At 40.5% G+C, this 22,477-nt stretch overlaps 2 protein-coding genes across 2 annotated transcripts; one reads left to right on the top strand and one right to left on the bottom strand.

Annotated features, from left to right (window-relative positions):
• Positions 1-1,522: 1,522 nt before the first annotated feature.
• Positions 1,523-10,289, bottom strand: LOC306745892 (regulator of G-protein signaling 14-like; the record flags this gene model as incomplete). Its single annotated transcript, XM_079228754.1, has 15 exons — positions 1,523-2,564; positions 2,824-2,902; positions 3,604-3,662; positions 4,451-4,532; positions 4,961-5,087; positions 5,377-5,453; positions 5,690-5,905; positions 6,064-6,152; positions 6,265-6,346; positions 6,429-6,602; positions 6,682-6,825; positions 7,395-7,487; positions 7,623-7,774; positions 7,932-7,953; positions 10,245-10,289. The coding sequence occupies 15 exons, from the start codon at positions 10,287-10,289 to the stop codon at positions 2,305-2,307; spliced, it is 1,701 nt and encodes a 566-aa protein (XP_079084880.1). The 3' UTR covers positions 1,523-2,304.
• Positions 10,290-17,311: 7,022 nt separating this feature from the next.
• arl3l1 (ADP ribosylation factor like GTPase 3, like 1) lies at positions 17,312-20,697 on the top strand (the record flags this gene model as incomplete). Its single annotated transcript, XM_079228442.1, has 6 exons — positions 17,312-17,329; positions 18,138-18,281; positions 19,574-19,690; positions 20,102-20,152; positions 20,299-20,484; positions 20,647-20,697. The coding sequence occupies 6 exons, from the start codon at positions 17,312-17,314 to the stop codon at positions 20,695-20,697; spliced, it is 567 nt and encodes a 188-aa protein (XP_079084568.1).
• Between the last annotated feature and the right edge of the window lie 1,780 nt (positions 20,698-22,477).

Raw genomic sequence — 22,477 nt, 5'->3', positions numbered from 1 at the left:
CAGCCCGAATCACAGCTCGACCATGTGTGTCTCACCTGATAACTGAGTCAGTGCTAATGAATCTACAATCGTTTTAATTTTAACACACCAAACAGAGCCCATCCTTCACCAGCTGAGCAGCATCTTTCAGTGCACAGTAATCTAAAGCATTTATCTGATGGATGGGTTTGGTTTTATACCACTTGTGTATTCCTCTGCAAGATTCTCAAAGGCACAGTGAGCACCATTCAGAAATCCCATCAGCAGAGGATTGAGTTCAGAAAATAAACAATTCCCAGATATACAAAGCCCATTTGTTATCCATCCCAATGCAGAATACCCAAAGCACCAAATAACAAAAACAAAGATAGGATAATAAAAAAACTGGCACGAAATGTAAGCTTTTCTATGATTGAGGAGATGAAGTGGTTTATCTCAAAACAGCATATGACATTTAATCAAGCAATGAAATGCACTGAGTGACAGACAGGATGAGAGAATGAATGATGGGAGTGACAGAGAGAGAGAGAAAGGGTATGCTGACACATCCAATGAAACTACAAGCACAGGGATCACCCCAAAAAAGGACATTAGACAAATGCCTGAGGGAAATTCAGACACTCACCTTTTTCTCCCTTATTCCTTCTCTCAGTACAGACGTGCAGTGGAGTAGATGGCACTCATCTCACTGCTGCTATGCTGTCTGTGTGAGAGAGCACACCCCTCTCTGCCCATTCATAGCGCCGCCGACGCACCACTCATGCATGGACACAGATGCACGCACACGCACACACACACACACACACACACACACCAGGTGTGACAGTCATGTATGCTAATGTATCCAGTCTGGCAGACAAAAGCTGTGGGTGAGACAACCCAGTATCATTTACTGCACATTATTGTTTCTTGCACTGCATGGTTTACCGTCTCAGGTTTATTACTTCAGGGACAATCACATCAAGGTGGGCGAATGAGACGCCATCCCGTCACATCTCAAATATAAAATCTGCTGACATCTATGTGGATGAATCCATGACTCATTTGTTTTATAACCCATATAATAGGCAAAAACACCCCATAATAGTCATCCCGGGCTCCTTAACTGGAAATCACCTTCCAGCAACAAGTAGCCAGATGAAGCAAGTGATTGGCTACAACTCTTCATAAATAGCCAACCACAGCGCGGCACAGATCTGTCGTCACTGTGCAAAAATGACATCTTACATGACGCCATTTAGAGGGAGGTTTCTCTACCAGGATCCACTTAAAGGAAACTAAATAATGTAAACAAAGCTAAAATTAATACCTGCACAGTCTTGTTTTACACTGCATGAGTCATAGAGCCAGTCCACTGGGGCAGAGGAGTCTGGCTGAACCACATATAAAACCAAATCACGTAGCATTTGTCAAGCCAGAAACTGACCTCAGTGATTCATCCAAAAACATTCCTCACATGAAAAATGTGAGGAATGTGAAAGCTGAAACTTGGCATCTTTGCCACAAGAACAAAATACAGATAGAAAGGATCTCCCTTCATCATAAAATGCTTTAATTCTTTGGATACGCCCTGTAGGATAGTTTTTGATGATCACATCGTTGATGCATTTCACATTACTAAATCATGATCTGGACCTTGAGCGGTGACAGTAAAATAGGACTTGACCAGGGCTTCTCAAAGTGCCATCACAGCAAACACAATGCAATAAGTACCACATGCACACATTTGAAAATTGCAATTAAGCACACACAAAGAACATTTCTAATTTAAGATATTAAAAACTCATCTCAGTAAAAGATAATCAATAATCTTAATTCAAATAAAGAAAAAAACAATTGTGCAATACACTTCAAAAACCCCTTCTGGACAGTCCTTTGCAGAAACATGTATTTGTTTAGAGTTCAAAGAAAAGCAGGACTGCAATGTGAGATTGTGACAAAGTAAAGCAATGTGAACTTCAAACTGTACAGCGTAGAAACAGGGACCACTAAAGCAAACACGTCGGGCTTCAGGGCTTAAATGTTGAGCTAAAAACTTATTTTCAAAAAATGTTTGGATACATTAAACAATTCATAGCAAATTTTCATTAACATACGTAGTGTTTTAAAATGACACCATAAATGCTTGCAATGATCTGTCTTCTTTACATTTTACCTTAAGAGGCAAATTATCTGTTAGTACACAGGTCTCAGCTTCTTTGTAAACAATTATAAAAAGTGCTTGACTCATTTTCACAGTCTTTTGACGTCTCGTGACAATGTGAGATGTTTGTTGTAGTTTCTAATTGTGTGTTTTTGTCCATCCAACACGTACAGAAAGGTCTTTCAAACTGCAGTTTCCCTGACGTCTTTGGCTTTAGATTCAGCAGAGTCGGGGGTTTCCTCCGCTGCGCCAGCTGAACTTGACGTGTCCTCGGAGTCTGCCGTGGAGGAGCTGGTTGTACTGGGTTCAGCTGGCGTCATGTCCAGTCCCTGGTCTGAGACCAGCTTCAGGAACAGAGGGACCTCCAGCTGCTCTTTAGTCAAAAGGCCTCGCTGGTCATCGACCCTGCAGCACTGCGCCCTCGTCAGCATGTCCAGTAACCCTGACACACACAAAACATCGAGGACATTCTGACATGTTTCAAATAAATAACACTGTGCCGTTTTAAATCTGCCTACAGTCTTTTTAATAAAAAAAAAAAAAAAAATACTATAATATCTAAACAATTATGTCTAAATAGTAATAATTCATCACCACACCACTGGCAATGATTCTAGGAGTGAGCTATAAGTCAATTATATATTACATATTAATGTCCCGTCATGTCGAACCAACAACAAGATACTGCTGAGATGCCTCACCCTCCATTTCGCTGTTTTTGCTGGACTTGGGCTGAGTCTTGGCTCGGGCCTCCACCCCAACGGCACTCACTGCTCCTGCCTGTCACCAAAAATAGATTGAGGAGTTAGCAATGCACAAAATATAGCTTCACAGGTTTTAAATCCCTGTAACGTTCACTAAAGGAATAAACCTTTTAATTAAATCGATGCCTTGGGCTGTGTCACAATCAGCTTCCCTTTTGCTTTACAGTGCAATAAATGTACATTATGTTCGTTATTGTTGGGTAAAGTTTACAAAATGGGTTGAAAGAAAGTGCGCATAGGATGTACATTACTTTCTGCTAGCAGTCGCACAATGCAATTAATCCCATTTCAATATTCTACCCTATTCCCTAGAGAACCATTACAATAAGTGATCTATATATATATATATATATATATATATATATATATATATATATATATATATATATATATATATATATATATATATATATATATATATATATATATATATATATATATATATATATATATATATATATATATACACACACACACACACACACACTAGTTACACAAAAAAGCCAAATGTTTGTTAATTATTGTCCAAATAAGAATATAATGAAGGTTGTGTCAAAATTACTCCCTTGTTCATGCATAGCCATGGTCTTCATTATATTCTTATTTAGATAACCGAGACAGCAGCTCGCCAGCTCGCCTTGTATGGATGACAGTATGTCAGTATTAGAGACAAGTAGTCTCTTGTTTATGTTTAGCAGTTTATTGACATTGCCTCACCTGTGTGGGCGTGGCTGTAGCAGAACCACTGCCCCTGGAAATGTTGGTCTGCTCTCTTCCTGTTCAAACCACAAAAGACAAATGTATTTATTTCCAGAAGAAAACTAGTCGGTCGGCTGCTAATAATGCTACAGACCCTAACTTCCCATTGTGTTAAACACTGACATAAGCCAAATAAAATATTTCTGAAAAGAAGAATAAACTGGTCGCTCTCTGAAACAACCACTCTAATTTAATACATTCCCCTCATCCTAAATGCAGTGAATGTGGCTGAGTTAAGGAGCGCTGATATAAAGTGACGTTGGTTCTGGTCTCCTCGCAGTGGGAAATGAGGTGAGCGAACTCAAAGTGGCACAGCACTCAACAAACCAAATGGACTCAGACATCTTAACCACAGAAATGAATGAAGACTCATGCAGAGAGCGAGACGCACAAAGAAATCAGAGCAGGAAAAAAGATACGTGCAGACAGTGATGTAGAAAAACTCGGCATTAAAGTGGACGGTGAAAAGACTTTCCCCTCGGCCCCGGATAAGAGCAAGGGAGAGCCGAGCCTCATTGAGAAATAATTAAGTGAGTAAAAAGGCACAGCCAAAGTTCAGCTGGCAGAAGAGAACACATCCCCAATGTGTCACCCACATCATCGACAACCAACAGTGGCCGCGGGGCTAGAATGTGCCTCATCTGATCCGATCAAACTCATTTCATTACCCATTGGCCAAGTAGGTTGCTTCTCATCCTGTGGCTGCTGGTGCTCTTGGGGAGCAGTGTCGTAATAATAAATTATGTCAACTTTCCCGTAAAGGTAAAAGATTAGGTTTTAAAAAGAAAAGGTCAAGTGTATTAACCTTTGGTTTTGTCAAGCCGGAGAGTCTTATTGGCCAGTCTGAACACCGTGCCGCTCATGTTCACAGGCTCGTCGCTTCCAACCTGAAAAGGAACAAGGAAATAAGACGAAACAAGATAAAATACACATTAATGAATTACAAAGATGGCGTAATCCTCGTCAATAAAAATGCTGCGATACATTTTGTTTTCATATAAAAATTACAGATCAAATAGATATTAACATGATAAATGATGTGCAAGTGGTTGCCTAGCAGCAGCTGCTGTAAAAAAAAGAGGCAGACAGGGAAAATAAATTGTATATTTTAAAATGTAAGACAAGTCTGCTGCTTTAACAGTAGAGGTGAGTCATTAATGTGAATTTACGAAATTATTGCAAACCAGAGTAATCCGTTTGGTGATTATGCTTCAATTAAGAGAAGGTTTTATCAATCATTTACTTTGCTGAAAAAAAAAAAATACTGAAGCACTGGCTCCATGATATGATTTCATTCAGACATGCATGCACTCGCCATGGTGACCACGGCCTCTTGTGGCTTGAGGTGATGTTTCTGCAGCACTGCAGAGAGAGCGTCCTGCAGCGTCTTACTGGATTTCACCATGATCCCAACCGTTTTACCAGTGGAGACAATCTCCAGCCTGAAACACGCATGCATTTCAATAATCTCGCTCGCACAGTACACAAACGCTAAATGCAGTTAGACAGCAATATAGCATCATTGACATCTAATCATACAAAAGCCAGCCACCAAATTATATGAATCCAAAATGTATTCAATGCAAATGACTAGTCTAGGTCTGGTGTGAACACAAGGACTTCCCTCTGATATGGTGAGAAACTGCTTGCAGTAGTGGAGACGAGGGTGTGGAAGCCCGCTACGGGTAACAAAGAAAAAAGGAAAACCAGGAAGTGACAGAGTTGACTCACGCAAACATCACCCTGAGCTCCAGAGAGACCTGCTGATCCCTCAGTACCGAGCAGTCCTGGTCCAGCGATAACGGTTGCTGCAGAGAGACAAAAGGTGCACCACACAGAGAGAAGCGACTTTCAGAAACGTCAGCATCAACTAGAGATACTTTCAGAAATGAAGAGGCAGTGAGAGGTTGGGAGAATGTTAAAACAGGAAGGGGAGAAGTCATCCTTCTCAAACCACCTGTTGCAAAACAACTTTGCAGTCGAAACCTTTGAACAGCTTCTTGATTTAAAGCTGGTGCTGCAGACACAGCAGCTAAATCCTCACCTTGTCCTTGCCATGAAGGTAGATTATGACATCCTTCAGCGGGAAGCCTCTCTTTTCACACAGGCTAGCCAGCATGTCTTTGATGGGTTGGCCACTACGCGTGGGAGCCAGCGAGGCACTGCCATCAGGCAGGTAGACACAGCAGTAGCCCCCCTCCATCCCTATCCGACTTGCACCACCACCCTGCTCTGGAGATCGGGGACTCAATCTGCCATTCTATGGCACAAATGGAGAGGAAAGAACAGTTAAGAGTAAAAAAGATATACTTCAAAACAATAGAGTGAGGCACTTCATGTCAGATCTTCTAATCTGTGATTTGCATTCTTGAATACAGTACAGTATTGTGTCATCCATGTGTGCCCTCTTGCACTAACCTCTATCTGTCTGTAGAGGGAGCCGAGCTCTACACTGCTGCTGCTTGACTTGACAGACCGGGAGACTGAGGTATTGTTGTTGGATGCATCTAGTGTTATCAATCAAGGAAATGAACACAAAGACAGCCAAAGACAACTTGTGAGATGAAGCCACAGACTGTACATCAAGACAGAACTTAGGAGCACGAGATCTGCCACTACCTCCCCAGGATCCTCTTTTCTGTCCCTGTTTTTCCAAGGCAGTCCTTCCACCTGGCAAGCTGTTGGAGTCTGACTTCTTATTCTGTTTGAGACAGTGAAATTTAAAATAGCAATCAGGGATGGTTTGTTTTCCATTTTCTGCCCCTCAGTCCATGTCACTCTACCTTCTTGTCACTTAAGGGGCTTCTGGTGACCACGTCCTCCCAGGATCCACCGTGGACCGGCTCTATAGAGAGCTGAGGCACAAGTTTACCTCCTACGATTCCCAAGGTGCAGCTGTGGTAGAGAGGGGAGCGCACAAAGCGCCTGTAGCTGTCCATCTTCATCAATTTAAATATCTGACACAAAGGAGGGACAGTTAAGTCAATTAATCACTGTATTACTGAGCCAAAATGGGAGTGTGGACTCCAAACAGACCTGCGCTTGGGCCTTGTTGAACATGTCAGGTGTGAGCTGTTCCAGGTCCTTCTCCTCCGTCTTGGCTGTGTCATCGATGTTGACCGAGTAGGGAGCGCTGTCAGACAGGTAGGTGTTGTAGATGGAGCGAGCGGCTGTTTTTAGCTGGGAACACAAGAGCTCCATCAGCTGAACCCTCCTGAAGATTAGATATGAACTAAACCTTGTTTGCTCATCATTGAGTCTAATCGGACAAGACATCTTTTAACTAGAATAGATTCTAACGCCAATTTCCTTTTGGAGCTTATGAGTATTTAACTGAGCTAAATTGAACAAACACCAATTCTGCCTGGAAGGTGAAAAACAGTTAAACAGCTTTTAAAACTTCTGTTGGAATAGTATAAAAGAAGTGAAACACCACAAAAATAGGAAACAGCTTCAGTCAGTCGTCAATTTAAATTGAATGAATATGCTATATATCAATATATTCTAACATAATAAATGCAATTTCAAAGCAAAAGAACCTTTGCATCTGCTGACTGCTACAGAGAAAGCAACATAGCAATCATGTCTGGTCAACAACTACTAAAATAAGTTGTTTCAGCATTCCAATAAAGAGTATTTATTTAAAAATAAACAACTATAATATAGAGATCTCAACACAGCTAAATAAATAAAAAATGATAATAGGTAAGATGATTCACCGTGGAAAGCAATAAAAAGTGCCAACGTACCTTGTCCAAGGAGCCGGCCGGGATCTTCCTGAATTTTTCACAAGCTTGCCAGAATAAAATGTTCTCCGCACTCACCTCAGACATCAAGAAGGACTGTGGACACAGACACCATGTATGAACACATAGGGCACGCCTCGTGAGAGCTTGCTAGAAAACAGCAACACTAAATATATTCCTGAACATTAAAAAAATTCCAACATAACACCTTGTGCGTTTAGTGCGTCTCACCGTAAACTGCCGGACTCCAGAGGGGTCCTCCAGAAGCTTCTCAAATGAGACGGCCCAGCTCAGCACACTGTTGGCTGGTCCGGCCTCTCCGCCCGGAGTCCCTGGAAGGCTGGAGCTGCTGCCTCCACAGCCCCGTGCAGACATGTTCAACTCTACAGCACATCCCAAGACAAACACACCCATTTATCAGAACAGAAAAGCATGACCAAGAGCAAGATACGTTCTCCTGTCGTGCGCAGACATGTTTCAGTTCGGAGAAATGCGAGATGTACAGGATAGTCAGCATGCACGTTGGTCTTTCATGCTTACCTCCCTCTGACACTGCCTGGCTCTGTGAATAGAGAGACAGAGCGATAAGGTAGGGAACAACCCGAAACTATCATAAAATCAAAAAAGGAATTATACTTAAAAAGGGCATTTTAATTCTCCTAGAAGCTGCACTCAAAAGTAGAACACAATCACAGTACATTTAAATATTAAAGTAACAGCTTTACATTATATTCCAAATAGTGTTAATACACAAGCTGCCCATATATTCACACACAGAGGCAGACGAGGAAGTGAGATGTGAACACCAGCTGCATGTTCTTTGCCTTCTGTGTAACAATGTCGTGCAATCAGTCAAGCGGTTTCACAGGAAGTGGTTGTGACACTGATGACAATGGCTTTCATTCAGCTTTTAGAACTCACGAAAAACACATCTTGTAAAAGTTCTGTTTCAATGTTCAGCACTTTCACAGTTGAATACTGCCAATCATTGTTGCATATTGTTACATATGTTTCACATAACCCTGTGCTGACTACCATATATGCATGTCAAGTATCAATGTACCTAGATATGTACCTACGGAGGTATTTTAAAAGGAAAAAAAGATACACAGGTCAACTGGATCAAAGGGTGGCCTTCACACAGAAAGACCCTTCTCAAGAATGAAAAATAATTTAGGGGTCCTGGGATTTAATCCAGAGGCCGTCTGGGTGCTCTCGTCTAAAACTGCTCAGTGGTGTGAAAGTGAGCGCGTCTGTCCATCAATTTAGTCCACTGAGTTGTAACCTGCAGTGTATTCTATACGTGTAAAAATGTTACAATACACTTGAAGGAAACATTGTCATCATGAACAGTTAAATATAAGACTAAGGGATCTACATTCAATATTTTACAATACCATTTTTTTTATTTTTTTTTTAAAAAGGGACAAAAGCGACCTGAAGGGTTATGTGAAGGGATTACCCTTCTGTTTACACAGAAATATTTTTTTGACATTATAGAAATTTACAAAAATCTTGGTTTACAAGTTTATAGTAGTAAGCTAAATCAAATCACTTTGGCTGGTATGTTGTGGTAATGTGGTAAGGTTTGTAATATCTTCTTCATTGTGAATTGATGAATGCCTTGGTTTCTACAATAAATAAAGCTGCATGCGTATGAATGACAGACTTCAATTTCCCTGATCATTTTTAGCTCATGGGTGGTTCTTAATGAAACGCTTAAAATGTGAATCACCTCTCGAGGTTAGCTAAACCATAATTTCTATAAAAAGGTATCCAGATCAAACGTGACTGAGCAAACTATTGAGAGCACACAGCAAGGTACATCTCGTAACGGGAGTGAGAGGACTTGTTTTACTTAAAATTCATGGGAAAACCAAGTTAGTATTAACCATGAGACCGAGGCCCATCTCCTGTGTAGAAGTAGACGGCTTAAAAAAAATTTAAAAAAGTACCCACAGTATTGAAGATTTGTTTACCTAAATAAATGACCAGTGAGAAGATAACTGTATGCTTTGTTCATTTTAGTGCAAGCAGAAAGACAACAGCTCTTGGCAATTGATCAACATTGCCCATATACGGTTGATATGGGATGGCATTTTCTGCAGATGAAGCTCCACTGTGGCTCCACCTCTTCACTTTCTTTGCTCCACTGCTCAAACTCTGGCTCCAAAAACACGACATGTCGGTGCCTACAAATACAGTCTCCAATGAAAACAACTCAGTCTTGCTTGTGCACCGGTCGTTCTCATACACTGTCAGCAGAGAAATAGCTAAGGATTAGGATTCCCTGCAAACCCTTCGGAGTAGAGACACGATATGCAAACTCACTTTGTGAGGGAAGAGTGATGCAGCACCAACTGTAGGCACATTTGCAAGCACTCAAAATGCACAGAGATACTTTTCCTTGACACACACACACACACACACACACGCAAACTAATTAAAGAAACTAGAGACTAAAGCCTTCTCAGCATACACATGGCAGCTAGGCAAACGTTTCCGCTTCAGACTCGAGGCCTGATCCATTGGCAGTAGTTACACTCTGTTCCCTTCCGAGTTAAGACGGACAATACAAGCACAACACAGGTCTGTGCATACTGTTGAGTTGACAGTCCGATGATTACAGTGAAAGCAGACTGAAAAATTGGTCAAAAAATGTCAAAAGAAATTCCTGTTTATCATGACAAACAACAGGTATACACTTATTTCTCACAGGACATTCAGAGTCTTGAAATTCCTCTATGCAAGGGCTGAAAAAGCCTTCTTCTGCATCAATGCATAAACAGATCACTGGCTCCAAAGAAAAGCTGCACAACTAAAACAAAATGTGTCAGACAGAAGATTACTCACCATGTGGCCAGTAGCAATCCCTAAAGCATTGCAGTTCTTCGCCATGGTGGCTCAGACACCCGACTAAAAGTTGAGACAGCACACTGTCAGGGGACACAATGAAGTGCTCCACCCAAACATGATGCATACTCTCCACACTAAAAAGTCAAAATTGTAGGTCTTCCTGTCACTTCCTGCCTGTGAGGGAAGTCTTGCCATAGCAACGAGCCACAAAAGAGGAAGTATGGTAAATATGATCAAACTGCTCTCAGTACATCTTGAGAAATACTGATGTGGGAACACAGACAAGACAAATGCACTCGCTTCGCTTTTGATGTTAAGTTCCTTGACACAGCTTACAAACATTATACAATCCAGACAGCGTTTTTTTTGCAGTTAGTTTTTTAGAAAGCCACTTAATGAGACAGAGTGAAGTTTCATTGTACTTTGAAGTTATTGAGATTTTGATATTAAAACTACAAAACCGAGGCAGCTTGATATTTTACAAATTTGAAGATGGTAATCAGTCAAAAATCATGGTATTCTCCAAAGATCACAGAACTTCTACAAAATGCAAGAGTAACTTTACATATCATGAGCAATAATAGGCTCTTTCTTTTAAAACATGGATTCAATAGGTCAATTATTTTCAATAAAAAATAAGATTTGCACGAGGTTTGGTACACAGAGCACCAAGTTCGTCATTATAGGACTAATATTCCTTTGTAACGAGTTAAATGAATGTAAAAATATTCCAACTAGCGTAATGCAAGTAGTGCAAATGATATAAACACTCTCTATTGCCGGAGCGGATGCACTCTCCTGTGCGTGAAATGATGGTCTTACCTTCTTGTTCATGATGCGAGTGACTGTGGTGCAGCAGTTGTCATATTTGCTGAATTGCTTTTGTGCAGCAACTTTTGTCAGGTGGGAGAATATGTGATACAGTCCTCTGAACGCGACCATCTTCAGGAAAACAATTGGATCAGACGAGAGAGATGAACGCGCTGGAAGTCAACAGGTCAGAGTTCATTAGCAGCTCCGATCTCAACGTTTTGCTGAGTCCTGACATGCGCACTAGCTGGTGAGCCCAGGAGAAGCAGGACGTTTTAATTGACTGCACCTTGTGACATATTATCAATTAGCTTAAATCAACGCTTTTTTTTCAAAAAATACTTTTGAGAAGTAATGTGAAAGCACATATTCACATGGATAAGCTACTTGTATGTACGACACAATGGCAAACGTGCTTTACTTGCAACGCAGTTTATCTTACACACAAAGTGTGGAGGGAAACAGTAAAACGAAATGAAAACACAAAATTGTGGCATGAATGAATACTCGACTAGTCAAAAGAACTGCAAGTCTCTCTCGCGGTCTCTCCCAAAGTGGTGTCAGAAGAAATGTCGTGCTGGGTTGCTTATTGAGTTAATTATTAGAGGTTAGGTGGCCTTGTGACGCCATCTGGTCCAGTGACTTTTGCCATCTGCTTCTTTCCACTCCAGCCCAGTAGGTGGCGATCATGCACCTGTAAGCTGTTTTGCCAACCGCCAATAAAGAAAGAAGATGAGTGACTTCTCTGAATGTAGTGTTAACACTCAAAAAGTGTGCTTGTATTTATTTCCACTACGTATAGCTGTTAGATGAACCAAACCATGATAACTATTAGCCTGTCAGCATGTTTACAGGGAGTAGCATTCTCAATTTATGATGTTGAACATGATATTATACTAATACTAATATTACAGTAGCACATAAAAGCAACATGCTAAGACTAAATTAGTTATTCCTATTATACAGCAACATTTAGAATTTTTCATGGTTTCTGCATTATGTAAGAATGTAGAAACTATATTGCCAATCTCAGGCATTCAATTGAACAATTATTATGTGTGGACTGGTGTATATTGGTCTATAGCCAACAGGGTGGAAAATAGAAGAAGTTGATTATCAAGCACACTTGCCAAACAAAACCTCAGTAAAGTAAATACAAATATTTTAATAATTTAAGACATTTGTTGTATATTGTACATATTTAAAAAAAAATATGAAGAAGTAATTACAGAAATGCATAACAGAAATAACCTTTTACATCACTTTAGGAAATGCAACTCTCCTGTCATAAATGTAATATTTGAAAAGTGAAATTAATAAACATCATAACATCATATGAAATGCAATCTTGTCGAACAGTTTGACTTGGTAAAGGAAAGTGTTACATTGTGATTCTTCTCATTCATGTACTTCTTCAGGGAATGTATGGCTTGCACTAGATCTGCCTCAATGCTGTTAGAATAGCACAAAATCCACATTGATATTTCTCACAAGGCAATTTAAATGATTATTATAGTTAACGACAAGGTGATTACAGGCAGATAGATAAACTCTGACCTGGATCCTATGTCAAAGCATGTTACACCAATTAATAGCTTGTCCCCATATTGTTGCCCTTCATTGTTGGGATATAATCTTGGTTTAGGTGAGGCATCACTGAGGTGGGTATAATCGCCAACCTAGTTCAACCTGATCTTCACTCCTGTACATTATCTATGATGAAAGAGAGACAAAGTGATTCAGAGGTGATTTGAATCCATAAACCAGTTTTGTTATTTCCATGTGGAGTTTGAATATTCCCCTTGTATGTGTGGGGGTTGTTTTCTGTTTTCCTCCCACAGCACAAACACATGCAGATTTGATCAAATTAAACTCTAAATTGCCTTTTGGCTGTTTTGGTTGAGGAGTGGGATAGCATTTGTGTTTTGCAATCTATCCAATGTGCACCCTGCCTCTTTCCCAGTGCATGCTGGATAAACTCTAGCTACCCATGGGATGAGTGGAATAATAAAAGATGGGTGATCAGCAGCACTCTCTACTGGCCACTGCATAAATATATATACTGTGAATGAAGGCTCCAAATGATTTCAATGAAATATGATATTGTATTTCCAAGCTTCAGTTCTATAAAATTTAGCCATAATCCCCCAAAAGTCTGGGCAAAGCTATATGTTATACAGTGTCTGCCAAAGCCGTATTTGCACCGTATTTCCACTGATTTGCTTACAGATTACACTTCAGCATGTCTTTTTAATAATTACTTATTCTATCCATTTGTAAACAGTGTACAAAATCCCACAATGTTTACCTAAATGTTACTCAACAACATAAACAGCAGCAGCCTAACTGTCACCGTTGCCATCGCTCCCTTTAAAAAACACACATACAGCGATATTGTTTGTGCCATTAAGTTCCAGGAAAGAATTTATTTGCATGGGTATCAGTATTTTTAATCAGCTAGTGCCGTGCCTTTTGTGACGCAAAGACCAATAGGTTAGGCAAAACAGAGCAGCTCCTCTTTCAACTATGTGAGGCGACAACACCACCACAGGTCACAAGTTCAGTTTTTTTTTACCTCTATAATGATATGGAATATACATGTGAAGTGTAGATGTCGTTAGCTTTTATTCCTAGTTCTGATCTGATGTGATGAGGAGTCTCATTCTACTGTTAAACTTATTCTGAGGCAAAAGCAATTTAATGAAGCTTTGAGTCTTTTCCAACAGATAATGTTTATGAGTGGGGTATCTCTAAATGTTTTGCTCGGTCATCTCTTCATAGGTAAGTAGCCACTTGTGCATTGAACAGTTCATGTACAGTAGATGCCTATTTTGCTGTTTATTTAATCAATTTTTTGGTTTACTTTATTTAAGCTGGTGCTGGCTCTAGCTGTGTGCCTGCCCAGTGTCTGAGATGTAACACCACAGGAGAAACTCAGGCAGGTAAGGAAAAGAACCGTAAACTTCTCACCCCATTTATAGGCTACATTTGGAAATGTTATGTAGCAGCTACTGTACCTGAACATGGTCTGCCAATAAATAAGGTGAGGTGAAATGTATAGGAAAAAATGTCTTTATGCTATTCTTTCACTTTAGATCCTTGTGTACTCTGCTCAAACACTTCATACTGCATCGATGGTGAGTGCCGTCTTTCTTTTCATTTGTTTACTTGAAGATAAATCCTATGAATTTTACACGGCACATTAAGTATAGTAATTGGCAGTGGAATGGCGGAAGCACAACAAGGTTAATCGAACATGGCAAACATAGGAGACCTGACAAATAATGTAAATGCTACATTTGATTGATCTTTATAACTACAGTAGTGTATTGCTCAGGGTTTTATTGAAAATAATAAGTTAATACGTTCTCAAAAAAATAGTTGAATGTTATTTTTTATCCTAAAATAACTGGGATGTATTATGTATGCGCTGTTGTAAACAAAATGCTTATTTTGACTATTTGCATTTCCATGTTTACTATTTACTCTAGTACCTCCAGATATGAGATCAAACTGCACTAAAGGTAACCTGAAACAATATCCTCATCTGTGGCAGTGCACCTAATCTAAACACATCAAGTGAAACTGACCTAAAACTATCACCGTTGCTCCCCTCCAAATAAATATTTCCCCCACCCATTAGACTTTCAGGTTTCTGTCAACAGCACTGGATCCAACATAAACGAGGGTGGTGACATTATTCTGACATGTGTCCATAACTATCCCCATTTGAATCTGACGTTTGGGTGGAAGAGGAACAAGAAGGACATCCCGGATGGTGGAAATAAAAACAAGCTGAATCTCAAGGGTTTGCTGTCACATCAAGGTGGCCAGTACATGTGCATCGTGAACAGCTTGTGTGGCAGTTCCAAGTCTCGGCCACACAATGTCACTGTAGAGAGTAAGTTGATGTTGCAGTCTGAGGTTGACATCTCCCTGCTGATTTCACACGGCTGCAGATTGCATGTGCCTCTTGATGTACATTTTAATTAATTAACCAGACTGAAAATAGTGCATAGTATGATTTTGGAATTGAAAATAAAAGTGCTCGACCATTTAATGTTAATCGTAAAATGCACAACTTAGTGACCCTTGATAAGATGTGTCTTAACGGTCTGTCCGTGTCTCCGGCTTTGTTTCTGTCCTCATCCAGACCAAAGTGTGGTGATCCTGATTATCTGCGGTGTTTCTGCGTTGGCCCTGGTCGTGATTTTGGGTCTGGCTATGAAGTACAAGCTGAAAAGAGACAGCGGTAAAGACATTAGTTCAGGTTGTTTGTGGTATTATACACCACATAGACAAAAAATATGGTCTTGGATGCAAATCATGATTAAACATAGATATAGTGTAGGTATATGTACAAATTGTATATTTAAAAGACTTCATGCTTAGATAGTTCAACATTTTTGGAAAATCTGCTTATTTGGCTTCCTTGCATGAGAAGATTGATAACACTTATATCTGTTTGTAAAAAATAAGGGTTCAGCTTGCAGCTGGTTAGCTTAGCTTAGCACAAAGACTGGAAATGGATGGCATCAGCTAGCCTGGCTCCAAAACTAACATAATCCACCTAACAGAACCTCTGAAGTTCACTGATTAGCATGTGATATCTGGTTTGTTTAATCCGTATACAAAGTGAAGGGTAAAAATGGCAAAGTTACAAGGGGTTTTGTCTCTCACTATTTCTTTGCCAGGAGCAGTTGCCAGGCAACCGGCAGAGACCCCTAGTCAAAATCTTTCCATATTTACTGTATTGTGTACTTTATTTACTGTGCGCATTTCATTTGGGTGTCTGAAATGTCAGTGTGTAGACAACAAATTTGCTTTTTAAATTATTTATTTTTTACAGATTAAACAAAGAACATGTTAATGAGTTAGCTTTAATGGTGCTAGATGGACTTTGTTACCTTCAGACAGAGCCAAGCAATGTTTCCCCTGTTGACCCAATGTTAAACTCAGCTAACACTGACTGACTTCAGCAACACATTTTCCATACAGAGCTGAGAGCGGTGTTGATCTTCTTATCTAACTCTTTGCTAAAATGCAAAAAGACATTATCCTACACTTTAATTTTTGCATCATGCTAATTTTAGAGTTACAGGTTTGACTTCTCTCTCTCTCTGCACATTATAAAGTCTGAAAACGCCCCTTTTTTCTCTCTGCAGATAAACACAGAGAGAGGAGGGAGCAGAAGGCAATGGAGCAGCGTGGCGGTCCAGCTTCATTCATACCAAGAGAGTCCTAAAGTAGAACCACCTTAAACATTAATGAATAGGGATTTAGTGATATTGTTTCATAATAATGTTCTGTTGATGTATTTGATGTAGACATTAAACGTCTTTGACCAAGTGTGTGTGGTAAATTGATGTAACAAGCTTATGTGTAGAGCCATTTCCAGCCCAGGGTGGACCCTTTGACCAGGAAGCCTGTTCAGTTGAGGAAAAGAGTCTAGAAATGTTTTAATCCAGACACAGCACATGCGTGCTCAAACTAATCCCCACGAACGCGCTACTCACAGGAACCAACACTACAGACGACCCAAACAGAGCAGCTTTATAGCGGCTGGCATCTAATGGATATATGGGATGATCACGCTATCCACTCCTCTCCAAGTGAGGGATGGATTTGATAGTTGATTTATGAACACAGAAATAATAAATTGCCATGGCCAACATGATATAATCCTTTGAAATGTATGCGTTAGTCTCTGCTGTCTACTATCCTCATGCCGCTCTGAGGGCCTTTGTTTTTTCTGTGTTAACAGCATGTTTGTCCTCAGCCATATGGCAAAATGTCCGAACCTTTTCTCACTTTTCTACCCATAATATTTGTGTGTGTGTGTGTGAGTGTGTCAGGAAGGACTGTTTATTCAGTTTCTTCCTATAGCAGGTGGCTAAGGGATAATCCAGGTAAAGCCACTGCAAAGTGGAGGTGGAGGGATGGGCAGAGGAAGGGGGGATGGGGTGGCCTTTGCATGGATGACTAGTGCTAATTCTGGCCTCCTAATCCCAGTCCCATACACCCTCCCCCTCTCTCAGTGAGGAGCAATTGACGCCCAGGTAGACATTACTATCGCATACACAGATAGCACTTAACCAACTCAAGTTTACAGTGTGTAAAGAGGGAAAAGACAGAGGCTACTGGAACCTTTTCTGGATAGTTAACCTGGGTGACCTGGATAGCTAACACACCTGCGTGAGCTTCACTGGAGAATGTAGTTGCAGCCCTCCAGCCAAGCCACAGGAAACGTCACCATGGGAGAAGCTCAAAAGGTAAGTGACCTGATCTGGAGCAACAGGATTTATAACCCCAATTCAGTATTTGACACTGGGAACTATATACAGGTGCTCAAGACTCCAAAGGTCCAATAGAAAAACAATTTTACTTGATTTGTAGCTGTTTAGATGCAGCAATGGTGTGGTGGTTGGATTATCTAAATTGATTGGCATGTTAAATGATGCTATAATGATTATACATCTAAATGTAACCTCTAATGCACTTTGATGTACACGTAATCACATATACACCGTAGTATCTGTCGCCTTGATCAAAACATTTAAAGCTCCAACGTATGCCTCTTTTGTCAGTGACAGCCTGCGATTGCACAACCTTGCTTGAGACTAATCACATTAAATAGTAGCCCATTATATGAATGGAGCTCTAATCAACCCTAGAATGGGGGTGGGAGCTACGCAGTAGGAAGAGAAGGATGTCTGGAGGGTGGGGGTGGGTGGAGCCAGAAGGCATACGCGTGGTAAAAAGCGTTGTATGTAAGAGGTCAGTTGGATCTGTTTACAGGTGTAAAGTTTGTCTGAAACCTGTGTTTCTGTTTACCTCAGGATATTGTGTCGGATGTTCAAACACCTCGTCACATAAAATATTCTGGTTTTTATGCTTTTGTATTCCAAACTAAAACAATATGAAATGTAAATATCCTATATAGACTAATGTTCTGATACAAGTCAACTTCCAGTGAAGAGAAGTCTACCCTACAAATACTAAAGGATGCTGTGTGATTGTTGCACTACGTTAACAGTCTGCCCTCTCCTTCCACACCTCCACCCTCCTCCCTGCATGCAGGGCTTACTCTCTGTCATTGAGAGGCTGAAGGGATCCACAGAGCAGGAGGTCAGGATAGTGCTGCTGGGGTTGGACAACGCCGGCAAGACCACCCTGCTCAAGAGCCTCGCCTCTGAGGATGTGAACACCATCACACCAACACAGGTGAGAGAAAATGATATGTTAAAACTCTCTCTCACACACACACACACACACACACACACACACACACACACACACACACACACACACACATCATGACCTTAACGTAAGTCACTTCCTGTTTAGCATAATAAATCAAGAAGCACCACTGACTAATACGCTTGCAGAGGATGTTTTTCTGCCCTTCATTTTAATTAAATCATCTCACCATAAACAGCTGAGCCTCTTTATAACATCATTACCTGATGCCCATCATTAAGTGTGTTTCAGATAAATAGGGTGCATCTGCCAGAAATATAGCCCCAAGGTTTTGTTCGGTTACCACTCAAAAGATCAATGGGTCTGCTCTCACTGAATCCAAAAACAGGGATGCAATGATGGTCTTCACTTTTATCAATGAAGCTTTTGAAAAGATATTTCCTATTTGCATGGCACTTTAACCCAGCATTATAAAAAGCAGGGGGATTGTATCTAATCTTGTGAGGCCAGCTGGACCCGTGCACGCTGTCGCTCAAAGTAATGGGATTCAGATGGCCTTTGCTTTTCTGACTGGCTGTGAAGTGAAATGAGTGGTCTTACAGTACACACGCTTTCACCAAAACCAGTAAAGTCATGGTTTCAGGAAGTCCATCCTGTTAAATAGTACGTTAAATAACCTTTCAGCAGGCAATGATCTTCCTCATTTGCATCCTCTCCACACATTTTCTGAGAGCACCCAAACATTATAGTGAGCTTTTCTTTCATCACCCTCTTGTGATGTGATTATCTTACCTCTAATATGATGATCTAATTCCCCTGCATTACTCTCACAAGACATAGAGCAGATGTACTGCCAGGTCCCGGGTGAGTGTGACGGCTCATCAGCCACTAGGCAGCGAGGGTGCTGTCCAGCATGACAAGTCACCACAAAGCTAAACCAGACTTGACACATAAACACACACACACACGCCGCACTTGATCCTTTCAGTCTTATCCTCAGATTTGCTCCTCAGCGAGCACTCGGGATAAAGTTGTTATACAACCTCGCCGACTGAAACAGAGAAGCTGCCTTACGAAAAACAGCCTCGGATTAATACAGTGACCACTTCCTTATAAAAGCTTAGAGCACATGATAAGCAACACTGAGTAACCAAATGATTCATTTAATACACATGTGCTCTAGTCTGGTGCACTGCCACTTGGTGAATTGCTTCATAACCATTTGCCAGACTTTCCAGGTGCTGCGTACTGGAAATGTGTTCAGTCAAAGGCAGTGATGTGCAGTGCAGTGACTCCAGCTTTGTGTTTCACTTCAGGGCTTCAACATAAAGAGTGTTGCCTCTCATGGCATGAAACTCAATGTTTGGGACATTGGAGGACAGAGGAAGATCAGGCCCTTCTGGAAAAAATATCTGGAAAACACAGACATGCTGGTGAGTGAATCAACTTAATTCAAATCAATTCCTTTGCCCCTGCTATAGGAGACATTTACTTATGTATTTAGATCCTCATTAGTGTTCACAAAGTGATTGCTAGTCATCCTGAAGTCCACACAGGTCCTCACTGAAAATACACCACAAAAAAGTATATGAAGCAACAATTTACAGCCTTCAAGTATAACATGTATGCCCAAATTATGCACTATAATTGTATCTTGAAAGAAGGACTTGTTTGTCAAAATCTAATGTTGTGGACCATTTTTGAATTATTTTTACAAGTGTAACTTCTGTTCTCCATTATCACTGACTTTTTGGCTGTACAGGAGCAGCAGCTCTATATTAAAAGAAGCCAGAGAGAAAACTCTTCATCGATGCATTTTGCTGTGTTTACTTGTCTTCTTTCAGATTTATGTTATTGACAGTGCAGACAAGAAGCGATTTGAGGAGACGGGACTGGTGAGCTTGATGTCATTTCTACATCAACATATACATTCTGACAAGAACCACGGCACAACTACCTGAAGCTGATTACAATAACGTACTATATGAAAATAATTGTTTTGTTTTTAAAACAAGTCAGTTTCATGTGCGCGTGTGTGCAGGAGCTGTCCGAGCTGATTGAAGAGGAGAATCTAAAGGGCGTTCCAGTGCTCATCTTTGCCAATAAGCAGGATCTGGCCACATCGTCACCGGCCAGTGAGATCGCTGAGGGACTCAACCTGCATACGTACCGGGACCGTGAGTGGCAGATCCAGGCCTGCTCCGCTGTGTCCGGGGAGGGAGTTCAGGTCAGACTTTGTCCCAGCCTTGATTCATTAATGTCTCCCCAACATATAAACGTGGTCTGGGCTGCTTTTAATGGAGACTTAATTTCCATCAACAACCCCTTTGACCTGCTTAATTTGATGGTTGATTTTCTATCTTCAAACTTGCTTTTATTTCTCCAACAGGATGGCATGAACTGGATTTGCAACAACATTGTGAACAAGAAGAAGAAGTGAACCAGCATCCCAGACAACACTGACCAGAGAGTCAAACAGAGAACCGGAATAAAATATAAGGGATGAAAGAAAATGTGTCACTTCATTTATAATCAACACACTCCACATATGACAGATCCTGCTCCCCTCACAGATTTGAATCGTAATTTTGGTTTTTATCATTTGTGTCATTTTTATGAATATTTTGCAATTTCAAAAACATTTTTTAGGCACTTATCAATCAAAATGTGTTTGTCCCCTTATCCCGAGGATTCTTGTCTGATGAATCTGTGCTTTCGTAAACACCAAGAAAAACAAGTGTGTGTAGCCATGTAGAGTTGTTGGGGTTTGTCAGTTACGTATAGACACCAGTGCAGTGTGAGTGTAAAGTATTTGTTTTTGAGGTTTTTGACAATAAAATAATTAGTCCTTTCTGTTCTGTTTTTAGTCATTTTCTGTTCTGTTTTTGAATCTTATGTTGCCATCGGTAATCATATTTTGCTCGAATACATCACAAATTGTCAAATAACATATTTTTTTTAACTCTCAGCGAATGACAGAAAGCTTGTGAATGTGACTGTGAATGTGACTGTAAATGTTGACTCTTTCAGGAGTGAAAAGAGAACAATTACACACTGATCCACTCCTGCACGGCTGTCAACTTGCTTTATTTCTACACCACAATGACAAGCACTTACATTGTACAGAGTGAGAGCGAGGAGAGTTCACAACCATACAGTCGCATGGCACAACAAGATATCAAATCTTCGAGGCACAGCAGAACAAACAGAGCAAGAAACTACACGCAGAGAGGCTGACTAATTTACTTCAGAGAGACTTTCTCAAAATGTTTATTTTATATGTTAATTCTGGGATGATTACATTGCATTCTGTCTCTGTTGCAGCAATGCTAGTGCTTTCTGGGTCCCTTGTTACAGAGGTAGTTGGCGATTTGATGTCCAGCTGTAAGCACTGTTGTTCTGCAGAGAAACAAATAGTCTACTTTTTGGAAGCAATTTTGAGGTACAAACCTTCTTCGCCTTCTGTTCTGAAATCTGCAATAAAGATTGTGCAGATCATTGATTTCAGAAGACTCAGTCTTTACCCACACGGGTCACCTCCACTGGGACGACAGCACTCAAAACCCCTCCAGACTTGAAGGCCCTCACAACCCTGTGGTCTGTCTTCACATATTTGTCCTTTAGACTGACCTTGGTGTTGGCTAAATCCTCTATTCAGCCATTTTGTCTCTACTCAGCCGCAGTTGAATTTAATGAATCTTTTTGTTTCTATTGTCTGGAGCTGTAATTAACCATCTGAAAGCACTCTAAAATCACATCAGCTGACAGGCTTTGTACTGTGTTCTCCTGTATATGAAATTACGCTAATGAATACTTTTTTCTTTTTTTGTTTGTTTGAGTGGGTTTGAAAAAAACACAAACAGCACACTGGTTTACCCATTAAAATTAATGGATATTGAGATATCTCCATGACAACTCAAATTTGGTGCTAGTCCTAAAACATTTTTTAGGCATCAACTTCTGCTGAGCGAGCACAGCGGGGGATGTGGGACCAATTACAACTTGTACCAAAGAGTCGCTATGGCTGTTTGAACCAGGCTGTGTTGTTCAGCACTGCTTCTACCAACAGGTGGCAGTAGAGAGCCTGACTCATCTCAGGGCTGCTCTTTACAAACAAGTCATTTGACACAATCAAGTTTCACAAATGTTGTTTGAAAGATCTTTGATCAAGCAGATACTTTTATTGCATAGCTTCAGAAGAATAACACTTAAGTATGTTT

The sequence above is a fragment of the Taurulus bubalis genome (genome assembly GCF_910589615.1).
Source record: "Taurulus bubalis genome assembly, chromosome: 13".
Lineage (NCBI taxonomy): Eukaryota > Metazoa > Chordata > Actinopteri > Perciformes > Cottidae > Taurulus > Taurulus bubalis.
Note: the sequence above shows the minus strand (reverse complement) of the source record. Positions and strands in the feature narration are given on the sequence as shown.